This window comes from Cavia porcellus, unplaced genomic scaffold (genome assembly GCF_034190915.1).
Source record: "Cavia porcellus strain 051 isolate PalLab524CR breed Dunkin Hartley unplaced genomic scaffold, mCavPor4.1 scaffold_10, whole genome shotgun sequence".
Classification (NCBI taxonomy): domain Eukaryota; kingdom Metazoa; phylum Chordata; class Mammalia; order Rodentia; family Caviidae; genus Cavia; species Cavia porcellus.
In genome coordinates this window covers 33,032,252-33,053,734 of record NW_026947493.1, presented here as the reverse complement: position 1 = coordinate 33,053,734, position 21,483 = coordinate 33,032,252, and the positions used below count along the sequence as shown (strand labels likewise).

At 38.3% G+C, this 21,483-nt stretch overlaps 2 protein-coding genes and 1 non-coding gene across 10 annotated transcripts in view; 1 reads left to right on the top strand and 2 right to left on the bottom strand.

The window, feature by feature from the left end:
* The window catches only part of Nek4 (NIMA related kinase 4), a 50,785-nt gene that overhangs the window by 24,459 nt on the left and 4,843 nt on the right, over window positions 1-21,483 (top strand). For 5 of the 8 annotated variants that reach the window (XM_063257240.1, XM_063257236.1, XM_063257235.1 and 2 more), the window contains 3 exons: window positions 14-219; window positions 1,475-1,608; window positions 16,588-17,059. In XM_063257240.1, coding sequence (XP_063113310.1) covers window positions 14-219; window positions 1,475-1,608; window positions 16,588-16,680 — 433 coding nt within the window. In that variant the 3' untranslated portion in view covers window positions 16,681-17,059. Of the gene's footprint in view, window positions 1-13; window positions 220-1,474; window positions 1,609-2,420; window positions 12,458-16,587; window positions 17,060-18,406; window positions 20,234-21,483 lie in introns of those variants that run through there. The other 3 variants (XM_063257237.1, XM_063257239.1, XM_063257238.1) reach the window with 3 other exon arrangements.
* On the bottom strand, window positions 6,200-6,336 carry LOC111754644 (small nucleolar RNA SNORA2/SNORA34 family). The gene has a single exon (XR_002789326.1). It is a non-coding gene; the product is annotated as a small nucleolar RNA SNORA2/SNORA34 family (small nucleolar RNA).
* On the bottom strand, window positions 19,714-21,321 carry Spcs1 (signal peptidase complex subunit 1). The gene is made up of 4 exons (XM_003479976.5): window positions 21,115-21,321; window positions 20,751-20,810; window positions 20,591-20,677; window positions 19,714-20,110 (listed from the first exon to the last, which is right to left on the bottom strand). Exons 1-4 carry the CDS (start codon window positions 21,148-21,150, stop codon window positions 19,985-19,987), a joined length of 309 nt encoding a protein of 102 aa, XP_003480024.2. The 5' UTR covers window positions 21,151-21,321; the 3' UTR covers window positions 19,714-19,984.

Genomic DNA, 21,483 nt, shown 5'->3' with positions numbered 1-21,483 from the left:
AATTGTTTTTCAGGAAAAGTCATACAAATGAAATGAGTGACTTGATACAATTGATGACTCAAACCCTTAAACTGGACCCAAAAGAGAGCAGTGAAGATCTCCCGGTACCAGCTCTAGGCTCAGAATTCAGACTTAATCGAAAGTATCGGGACACACTGGTTCTTCATGGGAAAGTTGCTGAAGAGTCAGGGCAACTCCGTTTTAAAGAGCTGCCCTCAGGTGATCCATTTAGTTTTTTACAGCAAACTAGAACATGTGTTTATTAGGAGCTAATACCTGTAAATTGTTTTAATTTTTAAATTTTATTTGGATATCTCTATGAAAGATTTATCTTACTTTATGCAACAGACATAGTCTGAAAAATTTCATGAAAATTAATTTTTAAAGATAAATGTAAATAACCCAGTAATTTTTATGAAAATTATGTAATGTGATTGGGATTTTTTTTCAGTGTATTTTCTTCAAGTTAGACTTTTTTTAGGAGATAGTTTAAGTGTAGGAGATGGAAGTGAAATATGAAGCTTTACATAAATTTTTATTTTGATTTTTTAAAATTTTATTTTAAAGATAGTAAACTACAACAAAATAAGATAGAACAAAGCCAGTCAAGACAGTGCAGTGAAATTGGTACAGAACTTCAGAGCAGGATACTGGGGTAACAACAATAGCTACCATAGTATATCTTGTTATCTTCTCAATAGTTGTCCATTCCATCAGGTATAGCAAAATCAGACGAAAAACAGAACTCTATAAAACCAATCAAAGCAGAATATTGAATAGAGCAAAACAATTAATCAGAACAAAGCAAAACAGTGAGAACAATATTGACCTTCAAAGACAAGATAGAAAGAAATCCCCCATATTTGCTATATTGCATACTGTCATCGTCCCAAGAGATGCTCAGATCTCTGGCCCTAGGTCAGCATAATTAACCAAACAATACAAGCATTTAGTTGCTTTATGTGCCTTAATTGCTATCAATTCCGGCTGACCTCAGGACATTTGATTCTCAACCCGTTCATGGGAGACACTGAGTTATTCTCTCTCTAGCTTGCCTTCGGCTCAGGCCGCTTGGCTTACCGCGAAGGCTGGCTCGTGCTTTCTTGGTGGATCCCCCAAGTTCCAGCATGGCTGATTCTTAGGAGACGCTGACTTACTCTCTCCCTGGCTTGCCTGTGGCTTGCATCACATACTAGGAAGGCTGCTCATTGCTTTCTTGGTGGGTCCCCAAGTTCCAGCATGGCAAATTCTCAGGAGACACTGACTTTGACATAAATTTTTAGACAGTAAAATATTAGACCACAGATATAGCTCAATGGTAGAGTATTTACTAAGTGCATGCGCGCGCACACACACACAATCGTTAAACCAAACCTATCAAGATTATTTTTTAAAACGATGTTTTAAAAAAATATTGTTTTTCTTCATTGTTACTAAAAATGTTTGTTTTCCCTTTTTTGTTGTTGCTTTTTAGCTATCATGCCAGGTTCTGAAAAGATCAGGAGAATACTTGAAGTCTTGAGAGCTGATGTCATCCAGGGCCTAGGAGTTCAGCTTTTGGAGCAGGTGTATGATCTCTTAGATGAGGAGGATGAAATGGAGAGAGAGGTGAGTGTTTTACTGGTTGTGTTCTGCTGCTTATACTATACAATTTTTTAGCATCTTTTTGAAATATAATTCACATACCATATAATACAGCCATTTAATGTGTATATTTCAGAGGTTCTTAGTATGTGGATAGACTTGTACAGTCATCATCACAATGTTAGGACATTTTCATTAACCTTGTAAAGAAACTCTGTACTAACTAGCATTCATTTCCTATTGTCTCCTAAATTGTCCATCCCTAAACAATGACAAGTATTTTCTGCTCCCTATAGATCTGTCTCTTTTGGACAGTTCATTTAATTAGGGTCTTTAAGGAAGATGTGGTGTTTGTTTTGCTTCTTTGGCTCAGCTAAATCCCCAGCCCCATATTCTGTGTATTTTGTTCACTCATCAACTCATGGCCTTTGAGGGGCTTCCTCTTTTTGGCATGATTAATGCTGCTGTGAGTCCTCATGGAAGTTTGTATGGGGTTTCAGTTTTGTTGGATATATATATCCAGAAATGGAAGTGCTGGATCACTTTGTAACTTTACATTGAAACATTGGATGAAATTTCAAACTGCTTTCTGTTATAACTCGGCCCCAGTATAAAATCCAAGGAAGCAAGAGACCGAAAATTTAGGTAGTAAAGGCTTTATTTCCAGGCCTGGCGACGAGTCTCCGGGAGCCAATTTGGAGACTGTGTCCCAGAGACTGAAGGGAGGACTTTAAAAAGAGGCTGGAGGAAAAGGGGGGGGGGGGAGAAACAAAGAAACCTGCAGAGCCATCAAACTTGTTGACCTGAGTCTGGAAACTGTATTGCTGTCCACTTAGCTCTGACAATCTCAGGAGTTCCTGGTGTTTCTCAATTTACTCCCATCCTACAGACTGACATTATCTTGGAGTGGCACATCTGCAGCAATATTTGGAGAAGAAAGCGGAGAGTTAATTATCCCAGGACATCTCATTTTCGCTAGTGGGTGCAAAGGGGTCAAGAGTTACAAGAAGCTGAAACTTAAGTTTTACAAAGATCTGATATCTAACTCATTTGATGCATACAGAACAAAAGGAAAGCACCGATTGGGGTTTGGGCCATAGTATTTCCCGGTAATTTCTTTGAAGCTAAACAGTTCTTAAAATTGGGGCAGGCTCATTTTATGACAGATCATCACCGGATCGGGAAGAGGTCACCAGAAACCCAAATTCTTTATGGTCTATAAATAGATAGGTGAGGGGAGAGGGAGGCAATAAGGCGCCATACAGAACAGAAAACGGCGGTTATATGTATCTATCTTTCTGGGAGGGGAATCAAGGTTAGGTAAAGGGTTAAACTCATATGCAAATCTCTCTGCACACAAGCAAGTTACTTCAAACAAGTGTAAATTAGTGGGTCATCCTAGTTTTCTTTAGCTCTTTAGGGGAGAATAGAGGTGCCTAACAGTGATTAACAACCCTTGTTAGCTTGTTTTAGCACAACTTCTGTAGTTTGTAGAGGGCAACAATGGTTAACATATCAATTAGGTGAGATTCTTGCAATTCTTTACAGAGGAGAGTATTGCTCAACATATCAATTAGGTCACTTAACTTATCAGTTAGGGAAAAAGGATAAAAAAAACACATTTAGTAAGCCACATTGTAGGTTTGCTATAATACACATATAACGAAGCTGTTTTCTTAGAGTACAACACTTTCCAAAAAAACTGTACCATTTTACATTACTACCAGCAGTACCCAAAGTTCCACATTCTTGTTTCAAGTGCTTTATTTCTGTTTCTGTGATGGTGGCTTTTGTTTTTAATTCTATTTGTGTGTTATGTTACATTAATTGATTTTTGGTGGTCAGCCTTACATTGCTGAGGTGATTCCCATTTGGTCATGATGTATACTCCTGATGTTTTGCCAGACTCAAGCTTTCAATGTAGTCTCAATATATTTTATATCATTGATGAATATTGGGTAAGATACTCAATTTCAAGTTATTTGTACAGATGGTTATGTTTATTTATTTTCTTTTTATTTTAAAGATAGTAAACAAAACAGAACAAAGCCAGTCGAAACAAAAGCAGCAAAATTGGTACAGAACTTCAAAGCAGGATACTAGGAAAACAACAATACCTACCATAATATAGCTTATCTTCACAATAGTTGTCCATTGCATCAGGTATAGCAAAATCAAACCAAAAACAAAATAATAAAACCAATCAAAACAATATTGAATCAAGCAAAACATTTACAACAAAGCAAAACAGTGAGAACAATATTGACCTTCAAATCAAGATGGAAGGAAATCCCCATATTTGTTAAATTGCATACTATAATCCTCTCAAGAGCCTGCAAAATCAGCCAAACAATACAAGCATTTAGTTGCTTTATGTACCTTAGTTGCTATGCATTCAGCCTGTCCTTTGAACCAGTAGGTTGCTTGGCAGTGGGGGGCGGTATGTATATGATTCTCAGCCCACATGCCTATAGGCTCACATGAGGCACTATCTGACTTTTCTCTTCTTGGAACCCACGTGTGTGTGTGTGACTCACCAGAAAGCCTGGCTAGTTGGCTTCTTGTTAGATCCTGCCAGTCCCAGCATGGCGGATTCTCAGGAGGCACTGATAATTGTCTTCCTGGAAGCCACATTTTATTTTAGAGAGAATAAAACCAAGCAAAATAAAACAGAATAAAGTCAATCAAAACAAGACAGTGTAGGGGCTGGGGATTTAGCTCAGCGGCATAAACTCCTGCCTTGCAAGAAGGCAGTCGTGAGTTTGATCCCCGGTACCAATAAAAAGGAAAAAGACAAAACAAAACAAAAACAAAAAACAAAAAACCAAGACAGTGTAAGTAACATAGGATTTCAAAACAAGATAATAGAAAATCAACAATGGTTACCATAATGCCTCTTGTTTTATTCAAAATAGCTGCAGATACCTTCAGACATAGTAAAATCAGACATAGTAAAATCAAACAAAACGAACAGAAAAGAACCAATAAAAACAAAATAATGAATGCAGTACAGGACTTCAAAACAAGGTAATAGTAAATCCAAAATAGCTGCCATACCTTTGAAATAGCTGCCCATTCCATCAGATACAACAAAATCAAACAAGATAAATAGAATAAAATGCAACCAAACAAAACAATGAGAATGCTACAGGATTTTGAAACAAGGTAATAAGGAATTAACAGTGGCCACCACCTTCAGAAGGAGATCCCCCATAGATGCTACACTGCATATTGTTATCCTCCGAATAGCTGATCAGACTACCAGTTTTAGACCTGCAAAGTCAGGGAAACACTAGACACTACAAGCATTAGATTGTATTTTACCTCATAAGCTATCATCACAGCCTGTGTTTCTCTGGATCAGCTGATCGCTTACTGGAGGTGGAGGACTATGGGCTCTTCTTGTCTCCCTGCCTACACTTCTAAAGGGGCTGGCATCTGGCTCTCCCCCAGTCAGTGTGTGTGTGGCACTGACTCACAGGAGGTCTTAGCTTCTCATTGACTTCTTGTTCTCTTCCCCCACAGTCCACGAATAGTGTGAACTCACAGGACAGGGCTTGTGTCTGGCTCCCCCGCATTCAGCCTGTGCATTGGGTGGACTCACAGGAGGTCTTAGCTTCTTGTTAACTTTTTGTTCTCCCCTGCAGTCCAAGAATGGCCTTATTTATCATTTTTGTTCTCCTTTTTATTCTTGTGTATATAACTTAACATCTGGAGTCTTTTCCTTAGCTTAATGCAGTTGTGTTATTGACAAATAGATTTCTTTTGTTATCGACTCAACAATATATACATTTAAAAATTATAGTAAATTATACATATTTAAAATTTACCACATTAGCCATTTTTAAGTATATAGTTTACTTGCATTAAATATGTTCACATTGTTGTGCAGCTGTTACCCATCTTCTGAACTTTTTCATCTTGCAAAAGTGAAACTCTGCATCTGTTAAACAATATGAGATATGTTAAAAAATGGTAAATGTTTACTTTTTAAGTAAATTATTACAATAAAATATAAATTGCTGTTAATTCCTTTAAAATACTCCCATTCACATTGAGCATACTTATCCCTTTTTCTTGTCACTTTCTTTTTTTTTAAGAGTAAACAATTTTTTTAAATTTTTATTTTAAAGGGGGTAAAATTAAACACAACAAAACAGAACAAAATAGGACATAAGAAAGCAATGTAAGAGACATAAATTTCAAAGCTAGATGACCTGAGATCTTCACTGTCTATCATATTGTCTCTTGTTTTCTTCCAAATAGTTATCCATTGTCTTTTCATACAGAGAATTCATACAAAACAACATAGTATAAAACTGATCCGAACAGAATGAGGAAGGCCATTTTAGGTCTTCAAAACCAGGCAATAGGGAAGTCACTAATGGCTGTCATAGAGTCTCTCGTTCTCTTCAAAATAGCTAACTATACTTTCATGTATATTGAAGTTCAACAAAACAAAACAGGCAGGGAGGAGGGGTTGCTTGATTTCCCAGTGTTCCAGGTCCCAGGATGGCTCGAGTCCCAGTAAATGCTGGTGGCTCCCAACCTGGGCCGCTGCAGCCTGCCACACTCACAGCTGCTCATGGTGTGTGTGGGGGGTGCGTTTGCTTCAAGCTGTTTCTTTCCAGTGAATTGACCATTTCACTGCCCAAGTTCTGAAATGGCCAACAGACCACAGAAAGACATCTCTTTAGGCTCCTGCTTGAAACCAACAGCATCAGGAAGCTGACAGTCTTGATTCAGGGCCAGAAGAGTAAACAAATTTAATTTGACTGTTAAACTTGTTCAAAAGCAAATTATTGGTATACAGTATACCAGAGGCCATAAGAGGTTTATGGCCTTTGAAATAAAAATTCCATGCAGCAATTTAACCAATGAAATAATGCAGAAGATGATCTGTGTGTAAAGATAATACTAAAAATTTGAAGCAAGAGTTTTCTGTACAGTAAAAGATAACTGGGGGCTGGGGATTTAGCTCAGTGGCATAAGCACCTGCCTTGCAAGCAGGCAGTCGTGAGTTCGATCCCGGGTACCGATAAAAAGGAAAAAGACAAAAAAAAAAAAAGTATAAACAATAAAAGATAACTGTGAACACTTAGTAACAGGGAAATGCTTATACATATTGAATATCCTTTATTTGAATATCCAGAGTGCTCTAAAAGCCAAATTGGCTTAGAACTTGTTGGTACTCAAAGAAATTTCACAGTGCTGTGTGTGGTGGCACACACCTATAATTCCAGCACTCGAGAGGCTGAGGCAAGAGGACTGCTGTGAGTTCATGGCCATCCTGGACTGTATATTGAGTTTAAGGCAGCCTGAACTATACAATAGACTCTACCTTGAAAAAACTTTTCTTTCAGAGTATTTCAGATTTTTAAATTAGGAATATTCAACCAATGAATTCTTTGCAAGTATCCCAAATATGAAAAACATTGAAATTTGAAACTGGTCCCGTGTATTTTGCAAAAAAAATTTTCTCAACCTACGATATCAAAATGGAGAAAGTGAGACTCAATCTGCTAGTGTATGGTGATGTCTTGCCACCTTCTGAAGCAGTTGTAGAATCCTTTCACGAGTGTCTTTAGTTGCACTGTTGTAGCTGCTTTGACATCCTGCATCAGTTCAGAACTTTAATCTTTCACGGTCATTTGGACTTTGGGAAAGTGCCAGAAGTTGCATGGTGCCAGATGCAGTGAATGTTTGATGAGGACACACTGTAATATTTTTTTTTTCTTTTTTCTTTTTATTGGTACCGGGGATCGAACTCACGACTGCCTGCTTGCAAGGCAGGTACTTATGCCGCTGAGCTAAATCCCCAGCCCCACACTGTAATATTCTTATGAATCTGTCTTTCTACTGGATGACTCTCAGCAGTAGCATTCACTGTACTTTTTGTTTGTTTTGAGATAGGATCTCTATGTGTTTCAGGCTGGCCTTGATATCTCTATGCAGCCAAAGCAGGTCTCAAACTCAGAGCATTCCTCTTGCCTCAGCCTTCTGAGTGCTGGGAATACAAGCATACACTGCTACACCCAGCTTCACTATAATTTTAATGAATATTATTAAGAATAGGGCAGGAAAGAGGATTTGCAGAGTTGCTTCAGAAAGTGTTAAGAATGATGGGATAAGTGTGTTTGAAACAAGGGGAAGTATTGTGAAGATGTCAGTAATGATGTGCCTTTTACTGTAACAAATTTTGCTATTTAGACTTCACGGTATTTTTAGACAGTGCTTTCTAAAGCATCATTCCCTGCTTCTGTCAGTCCCTGGCATCTACTTTTCTACTTTCATCTCTCCAGTTGACTGAGCAGTTATATAAAGCCTAAGTGTACCATCTAGAAACAGTCATTTGTCCACAAAGAAAACTCTAGGCTCAGATGGCTATGCTGGTGAATGCTTCCGACCATTTAAGAAAGATATAATGCCAATACTATGCAAATTCTTCCAGAAAAGTTTAGGAGGAGATACTTCCCAGCTCATTACACAAGCCCAGCTCAACCCTGATCCTAAAATCAAACAAGTATACTACATGAAAAGATATTAGATCAGTATCACTCATAAATCACTTCATGGTTTTAATGATGTTTTTCTGTTTTTTATTTCAGCCCTAATATTTATTATTTATTTACTTCTGATATGGGTTTAGTTCTTTTTTGAGTTCCTTAAATTGTAAAATTAGGTTTTCATCTGAAATCTTCTCTCCACAGTGATGGAACATTCTTCCTTTTTTTTCTTTTGGTATAGGGGATGGAACTCATGACCTTGCACTTGCCAGGCAGGCACTTATGCCGCTGAGCAAAACCCCTGGCCCCTGGGACATTCTTTAATAAATATTAATAGCCATAAAGTTCCACCTTACCACTGTTTTAACCAAATCCTGTGTTTGATGTATTGTGTTTTATTTTCACTTGTCTGTAGTTTTTTTTCATGACTTCCTCTTTGACCCACTGATTGTTTTGGAGTATGATGCTTAGTTTCCACCATTTGTCAGTTTTTTAGTTTTCTTTGTTACTGGCTCTTAACTACATCCCTTGTGGTTAAAGAAGATGCTATCTTTGGGCTGGGGATTTAGCTCAGCAGCATGAGCATCTGCCTTGCAAGCAGGCAGTCATGAGTTTGATCCCTGGTACCAGAAAAAAGAAAAAAATAAAAATTAAAAAAAAAACTTAAAAAAAAGATGCTATCTTTCAAAAGCTACTGAGACTTAATCACATCCTAGTTTATGCTCTGTCATGGAGAAAGTCTGAATAAGCTTGAGAAAGCTCAGTAAAAGGGTCAAAAACTGTCCTTTTCTGGATCTACCCAATCTGTTGCTGGGTAGAGGTTGGCATGTATCTGTTAGATCTCATTGGTTTATTAAGTCTTGTGTTAGTCACCTGTTGCTGTGACTGAGTCATCAACTTAAAAATGAGAACGATTTATTTGGATTCTAGTTTTGGTTTCAGAATGGCTAGTTTGTGGCTCGTGGGCCTATGGGAGGAAGTGTACCGTGCTGGTAGTAAGTGGTAGCGGAAGCTGCTCATCTCATTGCAGCTGAGAAGCAAAGAGAAAGGAAGAAGAGGAGCTTGGCCCCAGGATCCCTTTCTGGGGCATCTCTCCAGTTACCTACCTTCTTCTATGAGGCCTTCCCTCTAAGGGGTGGCACCTCCCAACAGTCCTGGAGCTGATACCATGTGCTTTGGGAGACAATCAAGATCCAAACTATTGCATGTTCTCTGTTTTTAAAATTATCCTCTGCCAAATTATTCTTTCAGGGATTGAATAGGGCATTAAATCTCCACTGTTATTCAATTCCGCTCTTTTTTTTTTTTAAGATATTTTATTTTATTTTGTCTTTTTGAGACAGGATCTCACTATGCAATGCAGGCTGGCCTTGAGCTCACTTTATAGCCCAAGCTGTTCTCAAACTTGCAATGATCCTCCTGCCTCAGCCTCCGAAGTTCTGGGATTACAGGCATATGTCACCACACCTGACTTTGTTTTATATATTTTAAAGATTGTAATTATTCTATCTTCTGGTTATATTGAATCTGTTATTAACATATGATATGTTTGCTTCTTTCACCTTTTTTTTTTTTTTTTTTTGAGACAGGGTCTTGCTGTGTAGTTCAGGCTGCCCTTGAATTTACTTTTAGCTCAGGCTGACCTAGAATTTGCAGCAGTTCTCCTACCTCAGCCTCCCAAGTTCTGGGATTACAAGCATATACCGCCACAGCTGGCCACTTGCAACCCTATTTAATTTAAAGCCTATTTTGTTTTCTCTGTTTCGGTTAGTATTTGTATGGAGTATCTTCTTCAACCTATTTGTATCTTTAGATCTAGTCTTTCATTGACTAAATTTGTATCTGTTGTTATTTTAGTCCATTCTGCCATCTCCCCCTTTTGATTGGAACATTTCTTCCATTTATGTTTAAAGTGATGATTGATGAGAGTCTCTGATTTACTGTTTTCTATCAACTGTGTGACCTTTATCTCTTACTTCCTACATTACTATCTTGTTTTATGTTTACCATAATTGATTATTTTATTGTGAAATATTTTAATATCCTATGCATTTCTCTTTTTTTCCTCTTTTTTATCTTTACTTTTTTTTTCCTTTTTTGCAAATATGGTTACAATGGGGAAAGTGAGTGTGTGTATGTTACTTTTCTCTTGTTGCTGAGACAAAATACTCAACACTCAAAGGAGGAAAGGTTTAGTTAGCTTGAAGTTTATAGAGGTTTTTAGTCCATAATCAGCTGGCTCCATGGCAGGATGACGATGACAGAGGAGCAACAGTTCATGGCAGCAAGAGAGGAGAGAGAGCAGCAGCAATAAGAGAAGGCTCTTTCTGTCTCTTACGTTGTATACAGGGTAACTGCCCTAGGGCAAGCAGAGCACTCACCCTTAATCCCACCATTGGACCACAAATCAATCACAAACTCTAGATTCAACCACGTCAGACAAGTCTGCCCCACCCCATGATTCCATGAAGCTTTGGGGGAACATCTAGACAAATCTTGCTATGCAGTTCAAGCTGGGCTTGAACTCACTATCAAGTCAGGCTGGTTTGCAGGGGCCTTCCTGCCTCAGCATCCAGGGGGCAGGGATTACAAGTGTGTGCCACCACATTCAGCCAGGGGATTATATTTAACATCCTATAATTATAATACTTCAATGTGAATTTATACCAGCTCAACCTCAATAACATGCAGAAACTCTCCCTCTGACAGGTCTGTCCCAATTTCTTGCAGTTATTGTTACAAAACTATATCTTAAAAACAAACTATATCCTTATATATTGTGTCTAAAACATACACAGTGTGATAAAAATACAGTGAATACTAAATTAAAACTTTATAGTAAATTATTCCCCTCAAAATACTCTCACTTAGAATATCCCATAATTCTTGCTGCTTTCTTGATGGTTCTAGTTCTAGAAGTTCTTTTCATGAGTGACTCTAGATGAGCTATCATAGCTGCCTTGAAATCCTGAATGAATTCAAAATGTTTACTTTTTCATGGTCACTTTGAGCAGGAATTCACACAGTACCAGATCCTGTGAATACGTTTATTCACAAAATAAATTCACGTAGTAGTGTTTTTACGAGCCTGCCTTTCCCTTGGATGGCACTTGGCAATGGCACACACTGTATTTTTGATCATACATTGTGAAGACACTCAAAAGAGGACTCCCAGAATTGCTTCAGAAAGGAGCAAGCGTGATGGAATAAGTGTGTTTGAGGTGAGGGGATATTTTGAGGGATGTTAATGGCAGTGTTTTTTTTTTTTTTTAATTTACACATTCACTGTATATTTCTGTTATGCCTTATAAACCAGTAAGTGGTTTCTAAAAATTAAAAATATGGAATTATAACCCAAAGTCACAATAATATTAGCTTTTAGACTAATGATTTAAATGTATTAGTGTCTTAAACCATGGAGCATACACAAGGTGAAATTGCAAACCATTGTTACACTAATACCAGCTTTTATAATTGTCCATATATTTATATACACCAAAATATTCATTTATTTTTAAAATTTGCTTTTTAAAAAACCGTTGGCCATTAGAGACATACAAATTAAAACAACTCTGAGATTCCACCGGACTCCAGTAAGAATGGCTGTTATCAGGAAATCAGATAGTAACAAATGCTGATGAGGCAGTGGGGAAAAAGGAATTCTGGAGAGTCCTCAGAAACTCAAACTAGAAACTTCTTTCAATCCTCTCTTCTAGGTATTTTCCTGAAAAAGTTAAAGATATCATATTACAGTCATACATACATACATATCCCCATTTCTAGCAGCACAACTTAGAGTAGCTAAATCTTGGAAGTGGCTTCTGTGTCTAAAAACAGATGAATGGGTAAAGGAAATGTGGTATTTATACACAGTGGATTACCATTCTCACATATCCTTTAAGTGAGTCATTTGTAGGAAAATATAACTTAAATATCACATGGCTTCTCTTACATTAGAAACCCAAATATAAATAAAGTTCAAAAGAAAAGATGGACAATAGGAAATAGGGAGGTAGATCTTTTACAAACAGGAAGGGACTGAGAGATGGAGGAAGAGAGGGTAAGGGGATTAAAAAAGAATTAAAGTGTGTTGTGTGAATGTACCAACTCCCTACAAGTGTGATCATTATGTAATGAAGATGTGTACTAATAAAGAATAAAAACTGAAAAGAAATAAATATTTTTTATTTTATTTTATTTTTTTGAGACAGGGCCTTGCTATGTGGTTCAGGCTGGCCTTGAGCTCACTTTGTAGCCCAGGCTGGTCTCGAACTTGCAACCATCCTCCTGCCTCAGCCTCCTGAGTGGTGGGATTACAGGCATGAGCCACCATGCCTGGCTAATATTTTTTATTTTTAATTGACAAATTATAATTGTACATAGTCGTGAGGTTCAGTGTCATGCCATGATACATGTATCCAGTGTATAGTGATTAAATCAAGCTAACATGACTGCCACTTATTTTTTGTGATAAGAACATTTGAAATGTAGTCTTAGATTTTTTTTTTTTTTTTGTCTTTTTCCTTTTTATCGGTACCGGGGATCGAACTCATGACTGCCTGCTTGCAAGGCAGGCGCTTATGCCGCTGAGCTAAATCCCCAGCCCCTAGTCTTAGAATTTTGAAATATACATTATTATTAATTACAATCATCAAGCTGTGTAATAGATCTCAAAAAACTTAATGCTCTAACTGGAAGTTTTTACCCTTTGATCACTATTTCCCCATTTCCCTCATCATGTTGCCTTCTGTACCACCATGCTACTCTGCTTTTATAGGTTTAATTATTTTGGAGATGCTCATAAAGCTCTGAAGTAGTGTGAGGTGTCCTTTCATTTCAACCTAAAGGATTCCCTTTCAACATTGCTCAGAAAGCAAATCTAGCATAATGAAATCTGTCAACTTTTTTCATCTGGGACTGTTTCAATTTTCTTAATTTCTCCCCCCCCCCCTTTTTTTTTCAGGGGGCGTGGTTCCTGGGAGTTGAGCTCAGGAGAACTCTTCCACTGAGCTTTACCCCCAGCTCTGTTTGTTTGTTTGAGACAGAGTCTTGCTACCTTCAGTATTTCTTGTAAGTCAAGTCTTCCAACCTCATTTTCTCTGCCTTTGTTTATCTGGAAATTTATTTCATCTCATTTTTGAAGATAGCTTGGCAGATTCTTGCTTGTCAGCTTCTTTAAGAAGTGTGTGTGTCTCATCCTTCTTTGTCCCAGCCTGTGCTGCCTATAAGGTAGCTGTTAATGTTACTGGGTTTCCTTTACTCCTGAGGAGTCATTTTCCTCCTTGCTGCATACCAGAATTTCTCTTTGTTCCTGTGGTCTTATCATTTTTATTTTAATGTGTCTATGAATGTATTGGAATTTATCCTACTTGGATTTCAATTCGCTTTCTAGATGTGTAGATTGTTTTCTGATAAATGTGGAAAGTTTTTAGGCATCAATTGTTTGAAGTTTTTGGGAACCTTACTCTGTTTCTTCTGATGTGCTTGCTGTTCTTATGTGGTACAGTTAATGGTGTCCTGAATTTTTCTGGGACTGTGTTCATTTTTTATTTTCTCTTTCCTATTTTCTGTATGGCATAATCTTTTTTGATCTGCCCCAAGTTTGCTAATTCTTCTGACATGTAAATCTACTGTAAAATCCACTAGTGAATTTTTCATATTGTTATTGTACTTTGTAACTTTAGAGCTTCCATTTTGATATTTTATAATTTCTATTTATTGATATTCTGTATTTGATATAACATTGTCATCATATCTTCCTTTTTTTTTTGTCTTTTTCGGTACCAGGGATTGAACTCACGACCACACACTTGCAAGGCAGGTGCTTATGCCGCTGAGCTAAATCCCCAGCCCCATCATATCTTCCTATAGCCCTCTTTATGTGTTTCTGTGAGACAGGGTCTCACTATACTGTTCAGGCTGTCTTGAACTCTTGATCTTCCTTCCTCAGTCTCCCAAGTAGGCAGGATTACAGGTGTGCACCATTATACCCAGGAGTGGACTGTATAAGTGTTTGTTAAACCTGACTTCTGATTGCTCTTGGGCACTTTCTATTGCTTGCTTTTTTCCCCTTGTGTACATGTCATGCTGTTCTGCTTCTTTGCATGTCTAATAACTTTATTGGAAATTGGACATTTTCAGATATTGTAGCTCTGGGTACTGTCCCCCTGGGGGATCACATTTATTTGTTTATTTGTTTAGCCTGGCTGGATTAGCTTAGTGAATTCAGTCCCTCCTTTTTCCTCTTAGTGCAGCATTAAGACCCTGGAGTTGTCTCTCAGTGAGTGCAGCCAGGGAATGCCGGTGGAACAACTGGACTTGGCAGGCCTCGTCTTTTCCCCGACTACTCAGCTTCTAACATCTTTTCAGGTCCTGCTGATTGTCTTTTTTTTGCCCCATCCTGTTACTTTCAACAGTGCCCTAGGGTATACATTGTGCCACAGACTATAATCATTTTGTTTCTCCATACTAGGACTCGAACCCAGGGCCTTCTTACTGAGCTGTATCCCCACCCAGCTCTATAGTTTTTGAGACAAGGTCTCCTCTGAGTCACTAAGTTGCTGGGCTGGGCTCAAACTTGTACACTTTCTGCCTCAGCCTCTCAGAGTACTAGGGTTGCAGAGGAGCACATAACAGCAGACAAATGTTGGCTCTTTTGACAGGATTGTCCCGAGACCACTGTTTGAGATCTTTATTTCTGACTCCAAGGAGCTCTTCCCAAGCTGCTGGTGTCCTCCAGTAAACTAGCCCATGCTACAGTGCAGCCTGCATGCCAATGAATCTGTTAAATACTTCCAAGCTGCCTTTTACCATTTCTTCTACTCTTTGAGAGGATCAGCTTAGATTCTCTATGGCCTGTTCCCAAGAAAGCTCATTTCAGAAGACAGTTGATATTCTGATTTGCGACCTGTTTCTATCACTAGAGTCTGAGATGGCTCTGGAAGGAGGGTTGGAGACAATGTCATATGTGTAACATTCCCATTTCAGAAACCAAACACTTTATGACAGGCATGGTCATCCATGCTTGTTGTCTCAGCTATTTAGGATCATTTGAACCTAGGAGCTGAGGCCAGCTTGGGCAACACACAAGGCATGCATTTTTTTCCTAAAAAAAGAAAACTGAAACTGAGCACTTGTGGGGGCAGGTGGAGATAGCAGCCTCTGGTCTTTGTATGCTTTGCCTAGTAGGGATTCTACTTTGTGGCCTATAGCAAAGGAGACTGGAGCTGTCTTATTTTCAGCACTACCACACCCAAGATACAGCCTCTGTTCCCCAGGTCTTTATACCCGGGGGGAAGAAAAGAACGTCCACGCCTTGGCTGTACTCTCTGCAATTTAGCCTCAGCCATAGGCTGCAGCAATAATTAGCCCTAATCCTGACCCTAATAGGCTAGGTGCCCGCACTTACCAAAAAGAAAGCCTTTCACCTGTGAACTGCTGGCAGGCAGAGGCTTTCAGGGCTCTGCCATATGACCCTGTAATAGTTGTTTCATAGAGTTCCAGATGGCACTTGGTCCTGATTTGCAGAACAGTAACTCTCATTTTTTTTATTAGGTCTTAGTAGATTTCCTTCAACTTTCTTCATATGCTGTGCCTCAAGGCCCTTTGCATCCTTGAAATGGTTCTTTGAAATTATTCTCACCAGTTTCATTGAGGACAGATCTGTAGAGCTTTTCATGCTGTCATGTGCAATGTGGAATCAACCAGGATTAATTTTATATTAGTTACGTCTCATTTAATCTGGAACGGTCCCTTGTGACTTTGACATTTTTAATATGAACAGACCATATGTTTTATAAAATGTCACTTGGTATAGATTTTTGTGTTTTCCCTTGACTGATTCAGGTTACCCATTTCTGCCAGGGACACCACCCAAGTGATGTGTCGGTACACTGTATCAGGAGGCCGTGGATACTTGCTTAATGACACATATGTGCCGAATGTCACAAAGCTTTTCTTCTTTCCTTCAGTACTGGGGATTGCACTCAGAGCCTTTGCACTATTCTCACCTCTTTTTTGAGAGAGGGTCTTGCTAAATCACTAAGTTATTCAGGCTGAGTTTGAGCTTTTGATCCTCCTGTCTCAGCCCTCCAGAATGCTGCGATTACGGGTATGTGCCACCATGCCTGGCACGCAGTACTTTATTGTTTACTAGTTAGGTTGAATTTTATGAATTGGTTTTGTAAATGTTGCGGGGTTATCTGTGGATGTTTTGCTTTATAAATTCTAGTATTGTAATACAGTTGGATTTTAAGAATGCTTTATATTTAATGCCTTTAATCCTTTGGCATAAATGTTATATATCTTTCCTGGTTTATTTTTTTGCTCTTTTATACTATCTTTTTTTAAAGTTTGAAATTTAAATTTCTGTGTAAACATTACTACTAGTATTTTTCTATATAGGTTACACCTTCAGTATTATGCTAAGGAAAGCTCTTCTAAGACTGCAGAAATGTTTTTCTACTATATACTGATTTTCTCTTTGTTTCCCAAATAGGTACATTTACGGGAACACATGGGTGAGAAATATACAACTTACAGTGTGAAAGCTCGTCAGTTGAAATTTTTTGAAGAACATGTGAATTTTTGAGAATTTTTTGACCTATTTTCAAAAGTTTCTGGCTTAAAAAACAAACCATAGAAAAGCTGTTTAGAAGCCATTTACCACCCTTTATGCATCTCTTTGAAGTTTTTGTACTTGAAAAAATTGGACAAAATAGAGTAATATGAAGCTAGTTCACAGAGGAAAAGCAACTTTTGCTTTCATATCCTTTTTATGAGGACAAATGTTACATTTGTTTGGTTACTGAGCCTTTTAAAGCATCAACTTTATATCTAGAGCTTTATTTTTTTAAGGTATTAGCTGGAAAGCAGGACCATAAAGCTTTGGGTTGGAACTTTTATATTGTACTACAGTGATAAAAGCAACAGGAGAAATAAAGACTATGTGTAGTGATGTTATCTGCTAACCTTCAGGAGTTGATACATTATTTTAAAAACAGTTCATTTACTATTCTGTGAAGAGGTTTAAAGAATATGAACTTCTGTGTAGTATATGGGCAACCCATTCCTTATTTACACATAGACTTCCAATGTTTTGTTTTCATTTAACATGTGTCTCATTTTGGGTTTACAGGAATTGATGTTAAACAATTCTTGCTTTGTATCATGTTTTTCTATTATTAGTTTTGTTAGATTCATTTTCCTATCAGCAAAAACAACTCATAAACACTAATTCTTTTTCCAGTGAAGCAATTTGTAAGTAAAGCCCAGATCCTTAGTTATATTGGATATATGTAATGTTGTCTCATAGTTTGTCTTCATGTTCATCAAGATAGTGTTGTTTTAAAACACTGTATATCACATATTTTATTAGTTTAAAGAAATAATGTTCATCTACGAAAGTTTTTATAGAATAAAATCCAAGTCTTGGTTAGTTAAATTTTACGTAGGTATTGAAAGAATTCTAAAATTGACTTCTCCAGATGTTTTGTTTCTACAAAAAAAGTCCCTTTTCTTTGAAAATTATACATACAAATGTTTTAGTGAAATATTCTTTAGTCACTTAAGTTTTTTTTTTTTTTTTTGTCTTTTTCCTTTTTATCAGTACCGGGGATTGAACTCACGACTGCCTGCTTGCAAGGCAGGTGCTTATGCCGCTGAGCTAAATCTCCAGCCCCTGTCACTTTTTAATTTTTACTCTGTCCCAGGTGCTGTGTCAGGAACTAAGATAGAGTGGTAAATCAAACAATACTCTCAGCCCTTAACAGTGCTCACAGTCTAGTTTCTGAGACTTAGTTTTACTCTGAAGGTTTACTAGAACTGAAATTATAAAAACCATCTACTTGGGGGCACATTTTTGGCAAATTGTTGGGCTTTTTGAGCTGTTTACCTCTTGCATGTTTTGTAAGTCTGTATCTCTCTGGATAATCACTGATTTTACTTACATCTTTTTTTTTTTTTTTGGTAATACTAGGGATTGAACCCAGGGCCTTAATATTGAGCTGTATCTCCAGCCCTTTGTTTTGAGCCAGGATATCACTAAATCACTAAGTTGTCTAGGTGGGGGTGGAACTTGTGATCCTCCTGCCTTAGCCAGAGTGCTAAGATTACAGGCAGGTAATTCCACCAGCTGGTTTTACTTAAGTTTTCTCATTAATTGATATAAAGTAGTACAAATTATTTTCCTAGGATTAGAAGAATCTTCTCTCTTACATTGTATTTTTGTTTAAACATTCAGTTGTTACCCTGATCTTGTATTTTGTGGGGTTTTCTTTCGTTAATTCACTTATCTTTTTTTTTTTTTTTTTTTTAAGACAGGGTCTCACTATGTAGTTTGTATTGGCCTTGAACTTACTTTGTAGCCCAGGCTGGCCTCAGCCTCCCAAGTGCTGAGATTACAGGTGTGTGCCCACTATGCCTGGTGCATATCTTCCTTTATTTTATTTATTTCTTGGTACTAGGATTGAACTCATGACCTCACACTTGCCAGGCAGGCAACTGTGCCACTAACCTATATCCCTACCCTCTTCCTTAATTTTATAACCACCTTCTAAGATATGCCACTGGCCACATTTAAGAGACTTTGATCTACCTCTTATGACATTAGTTTCTAAAAAGTCAATCACTGATTTTGATTTTCTTTTAAAAGTGTTTCTTAATTTGCATAGGGTTAGAAGGCCAAAAAAGTTCCATACCTGTACTCCAGCTATACTGCAACACTGTTACTGAGTATGACTTGCACAACCATTACTTGGAGGTTTTTTCCCCTGTTGCTTAGTGCAGGATTCATTATTGGGCATTCAATAAAAGTGAATTGTTATACATAAAATCACTCATTAAATATTTAGTTGTATAAGACATAATTAATAGATGATGACAGAAATGTTCTATGTTTACATTTTCCAATGGGGTAGTCAAATATGGCTACTGAACCCTTGAATTGTGGCTATTTTGATCAAAGAACTGAAGTGTTAGTTTCAGTGAGCCAAATGAAGTCTCTGTTCCCACTGAGCTAATGTTCTAGTGAGAACAATTAACAAATATAAACTGTGAGATATGGTAAATGCCATGAGACCTAGCAGGTTAAGTGATGTGGCATATAATTGTTATTTCTTAGGGTAGTAGGAAAACTCCACTGTAGTGATACCTGGGTAGAGACCTCAGTGAAAGGAGGGAGCCAACTGTGTATCTGAGGGAAGATATTCCAGGGCGGGGGAATAAGTGCACAAGTTTTTCTATATGTATACTATTTGCTCCAGATTCTGAAAGATAAACGTGCTGGCCTGTTACCAAGACTGGAATTTTGCCGCACTTTTTGTGTTCCTGCGGACTGAACATTTGCACTAAACTATATTCCCAACCCTTTTTATTTTGAGACAGAGTCTTGCTAAATTGCCCAGGCTGGCTTTGAACTGAAGGCAATCCTCTTGGCTTGACCTCCCTAGTGTGGTGATTATAGGCATGTGCCACCACATCCGACAAAACCATGAACTTCTAACTTTAACTTTTAAAAGTCTTGTAGAACAATCAACAAAGACCCTTTAGACCCAGACTTATGCTGAGTTTTTTTTTGATTTTTTTAATTATCTATAATGAATTATAAAACTTTTGATAAACTGTATTATTGTTTGAGGCATTTATTTTTTATGTATACCTGAAAGAAACACTACATACTTGTATTTTGTTTTCTGTTCTCCATTTAGAACAAGATTATCAAGATAGGGTCTCAAGTATTTTTGGGTCCAAACTGGTTAGAAATGAAACACAAAGAATTGTCCATACACAGCTGTGCTCTTAGAGTATAGGTGGTTTTAGCTCATGTTTTGGGTATGAAAGCAATTTAGTTTATCTCACAGGAAATAAAAGCAGGTGTTAAATCATGAAAACTCCAATCAGTTATTTTTAGCATGCCTCTTAATTTTTCTATCCCCTGATTTCTTGTCTTCTGTGCCTGATTCTTGAACAGGTAACCATTTGAGGGGATGTCGGCGATAGATGGGCCATGGAGGAAGTGTCAGCTAGACCAGAAGAGAAAAAAAAATCAATTATAGCTGTTGAAAATTTTAAAGACTGTTATGTATAATTTGCCTGGTTACCAAATGACTCCTGTGGTGAAGTTAATAACATAACATCAACGAAAACTGATAGTTTTATGAAAGTTTTGTGTCACTATCAAGACAACATACTGTAGAGTGATGGGATCAAGCCCTACTGTTTACACACAAGGCTTTACCCTGAAAGAAAGGTGGAGCAGGCAATGTGAGCACTGAGAGAAATTCTTGCTAGTTTTGACTTTATTGCCTGCAGTAGTTGCAGACGAAATAAACTGTAAATTTTCATACAGTTTACACCAACAGACACTAACATTCCATTTATCCAATGTAGTGAGGAGAAACACTGATGGGGAAGTTGAGGCCAAGGGACTGGGTCCAACCAAAGCAACCCAACTCAGAAAACCTACCCTGTCACTAATGCCCCAGCACCCACAAATTTCTTACCAAACAGGACAAAGCAAATCCAGCCATAACTATATAGACAGTCCATCCGAATTGTTCAGCCAAGTATCCGTAGATAAATCCAACTATCTAAAAACAAAGTATATTAAATAGTCAAGATGGGTAGTAAAAAAAAAAAAATTAAATGTAAAATCATACTTACTGCAGAAAAAAGAATAATCCCCTGAAACATCTGTTCAGCCAGTTTCTGGCCCTTGTAATCCTAGAGATAAAGAACAAGACAAGTATTGGTCCCACTACCAAGGGAATCCATGGTATGGAACTCCGCCTTGGCACGGGCCACACTAACGCTAACAATTCAAATTCTGGGTTTCCTGGGAGAGCCTGAGCACTCTAACGGTGCAGGGGTGAGAAGGTCCTTTCAGGGAAAGTGACGAGGACCCAAGAGGCACAATTCGGGAAAGACAGTGTGGACTATAATCCTCCGGGTTGGAAACCACGCAGCACCGGATTAGTGCTCCGACTATGGCTTCGAGGCTGCAGGGATCCCCGGGCCACACTCTCACCATCTGTGTGGGCAGCGAGCTCAGATGTTCCAGCATGATTAACGGAGGCAGACAGCGTAGCAAGCGAAGCCAATACGGAGAGACCTCGGCAGCCAAAGCCTGACACTGTAAGTCACAGAGTGAGCAGGCTGAAGCCCTGAGCTCTACGGCCTCGGCCCCGGAAGCGGAAGTCAAGGACAGGCCAGAACAAACTGTGGCCCCGCCCCGCGTCGTCGCTAGGCGACGTGTAGTTTGGCAGTTGGCCGTAGTACGGCGTACCGCCTGCTTGGGCCGAGGCGGCGATCTGGCTGAGGCATCGCGCATCCGTGAAGGGTTCCTCCTCAGCGCCGCTGGGTTCCGGAAGCCGCGGCCCCGAACAGACAAACTGTT

Coding starts and splice junctions, on each gene's coding strand:
- Spcs1 (XM_003479976.5), bottom strand. CDS start 21,150: ATGCTGGAACATCTGAGCTCGCTGCCCACACAGATG. Junction 20,811..21,114: donor GCTCGCTGCCCACACAGATG/GTGAGAGTGTGG, acceptor CTTTATCTCTAG/GATTACAAGGGCCAGAAACT. Junction 20,678..20,750: donor GGATTATTCTTTTTTCTGCA/GTAAGTATGATT, acceptor CTTTGTTTTTAG/ATAGTTGGATTTATCTACGG.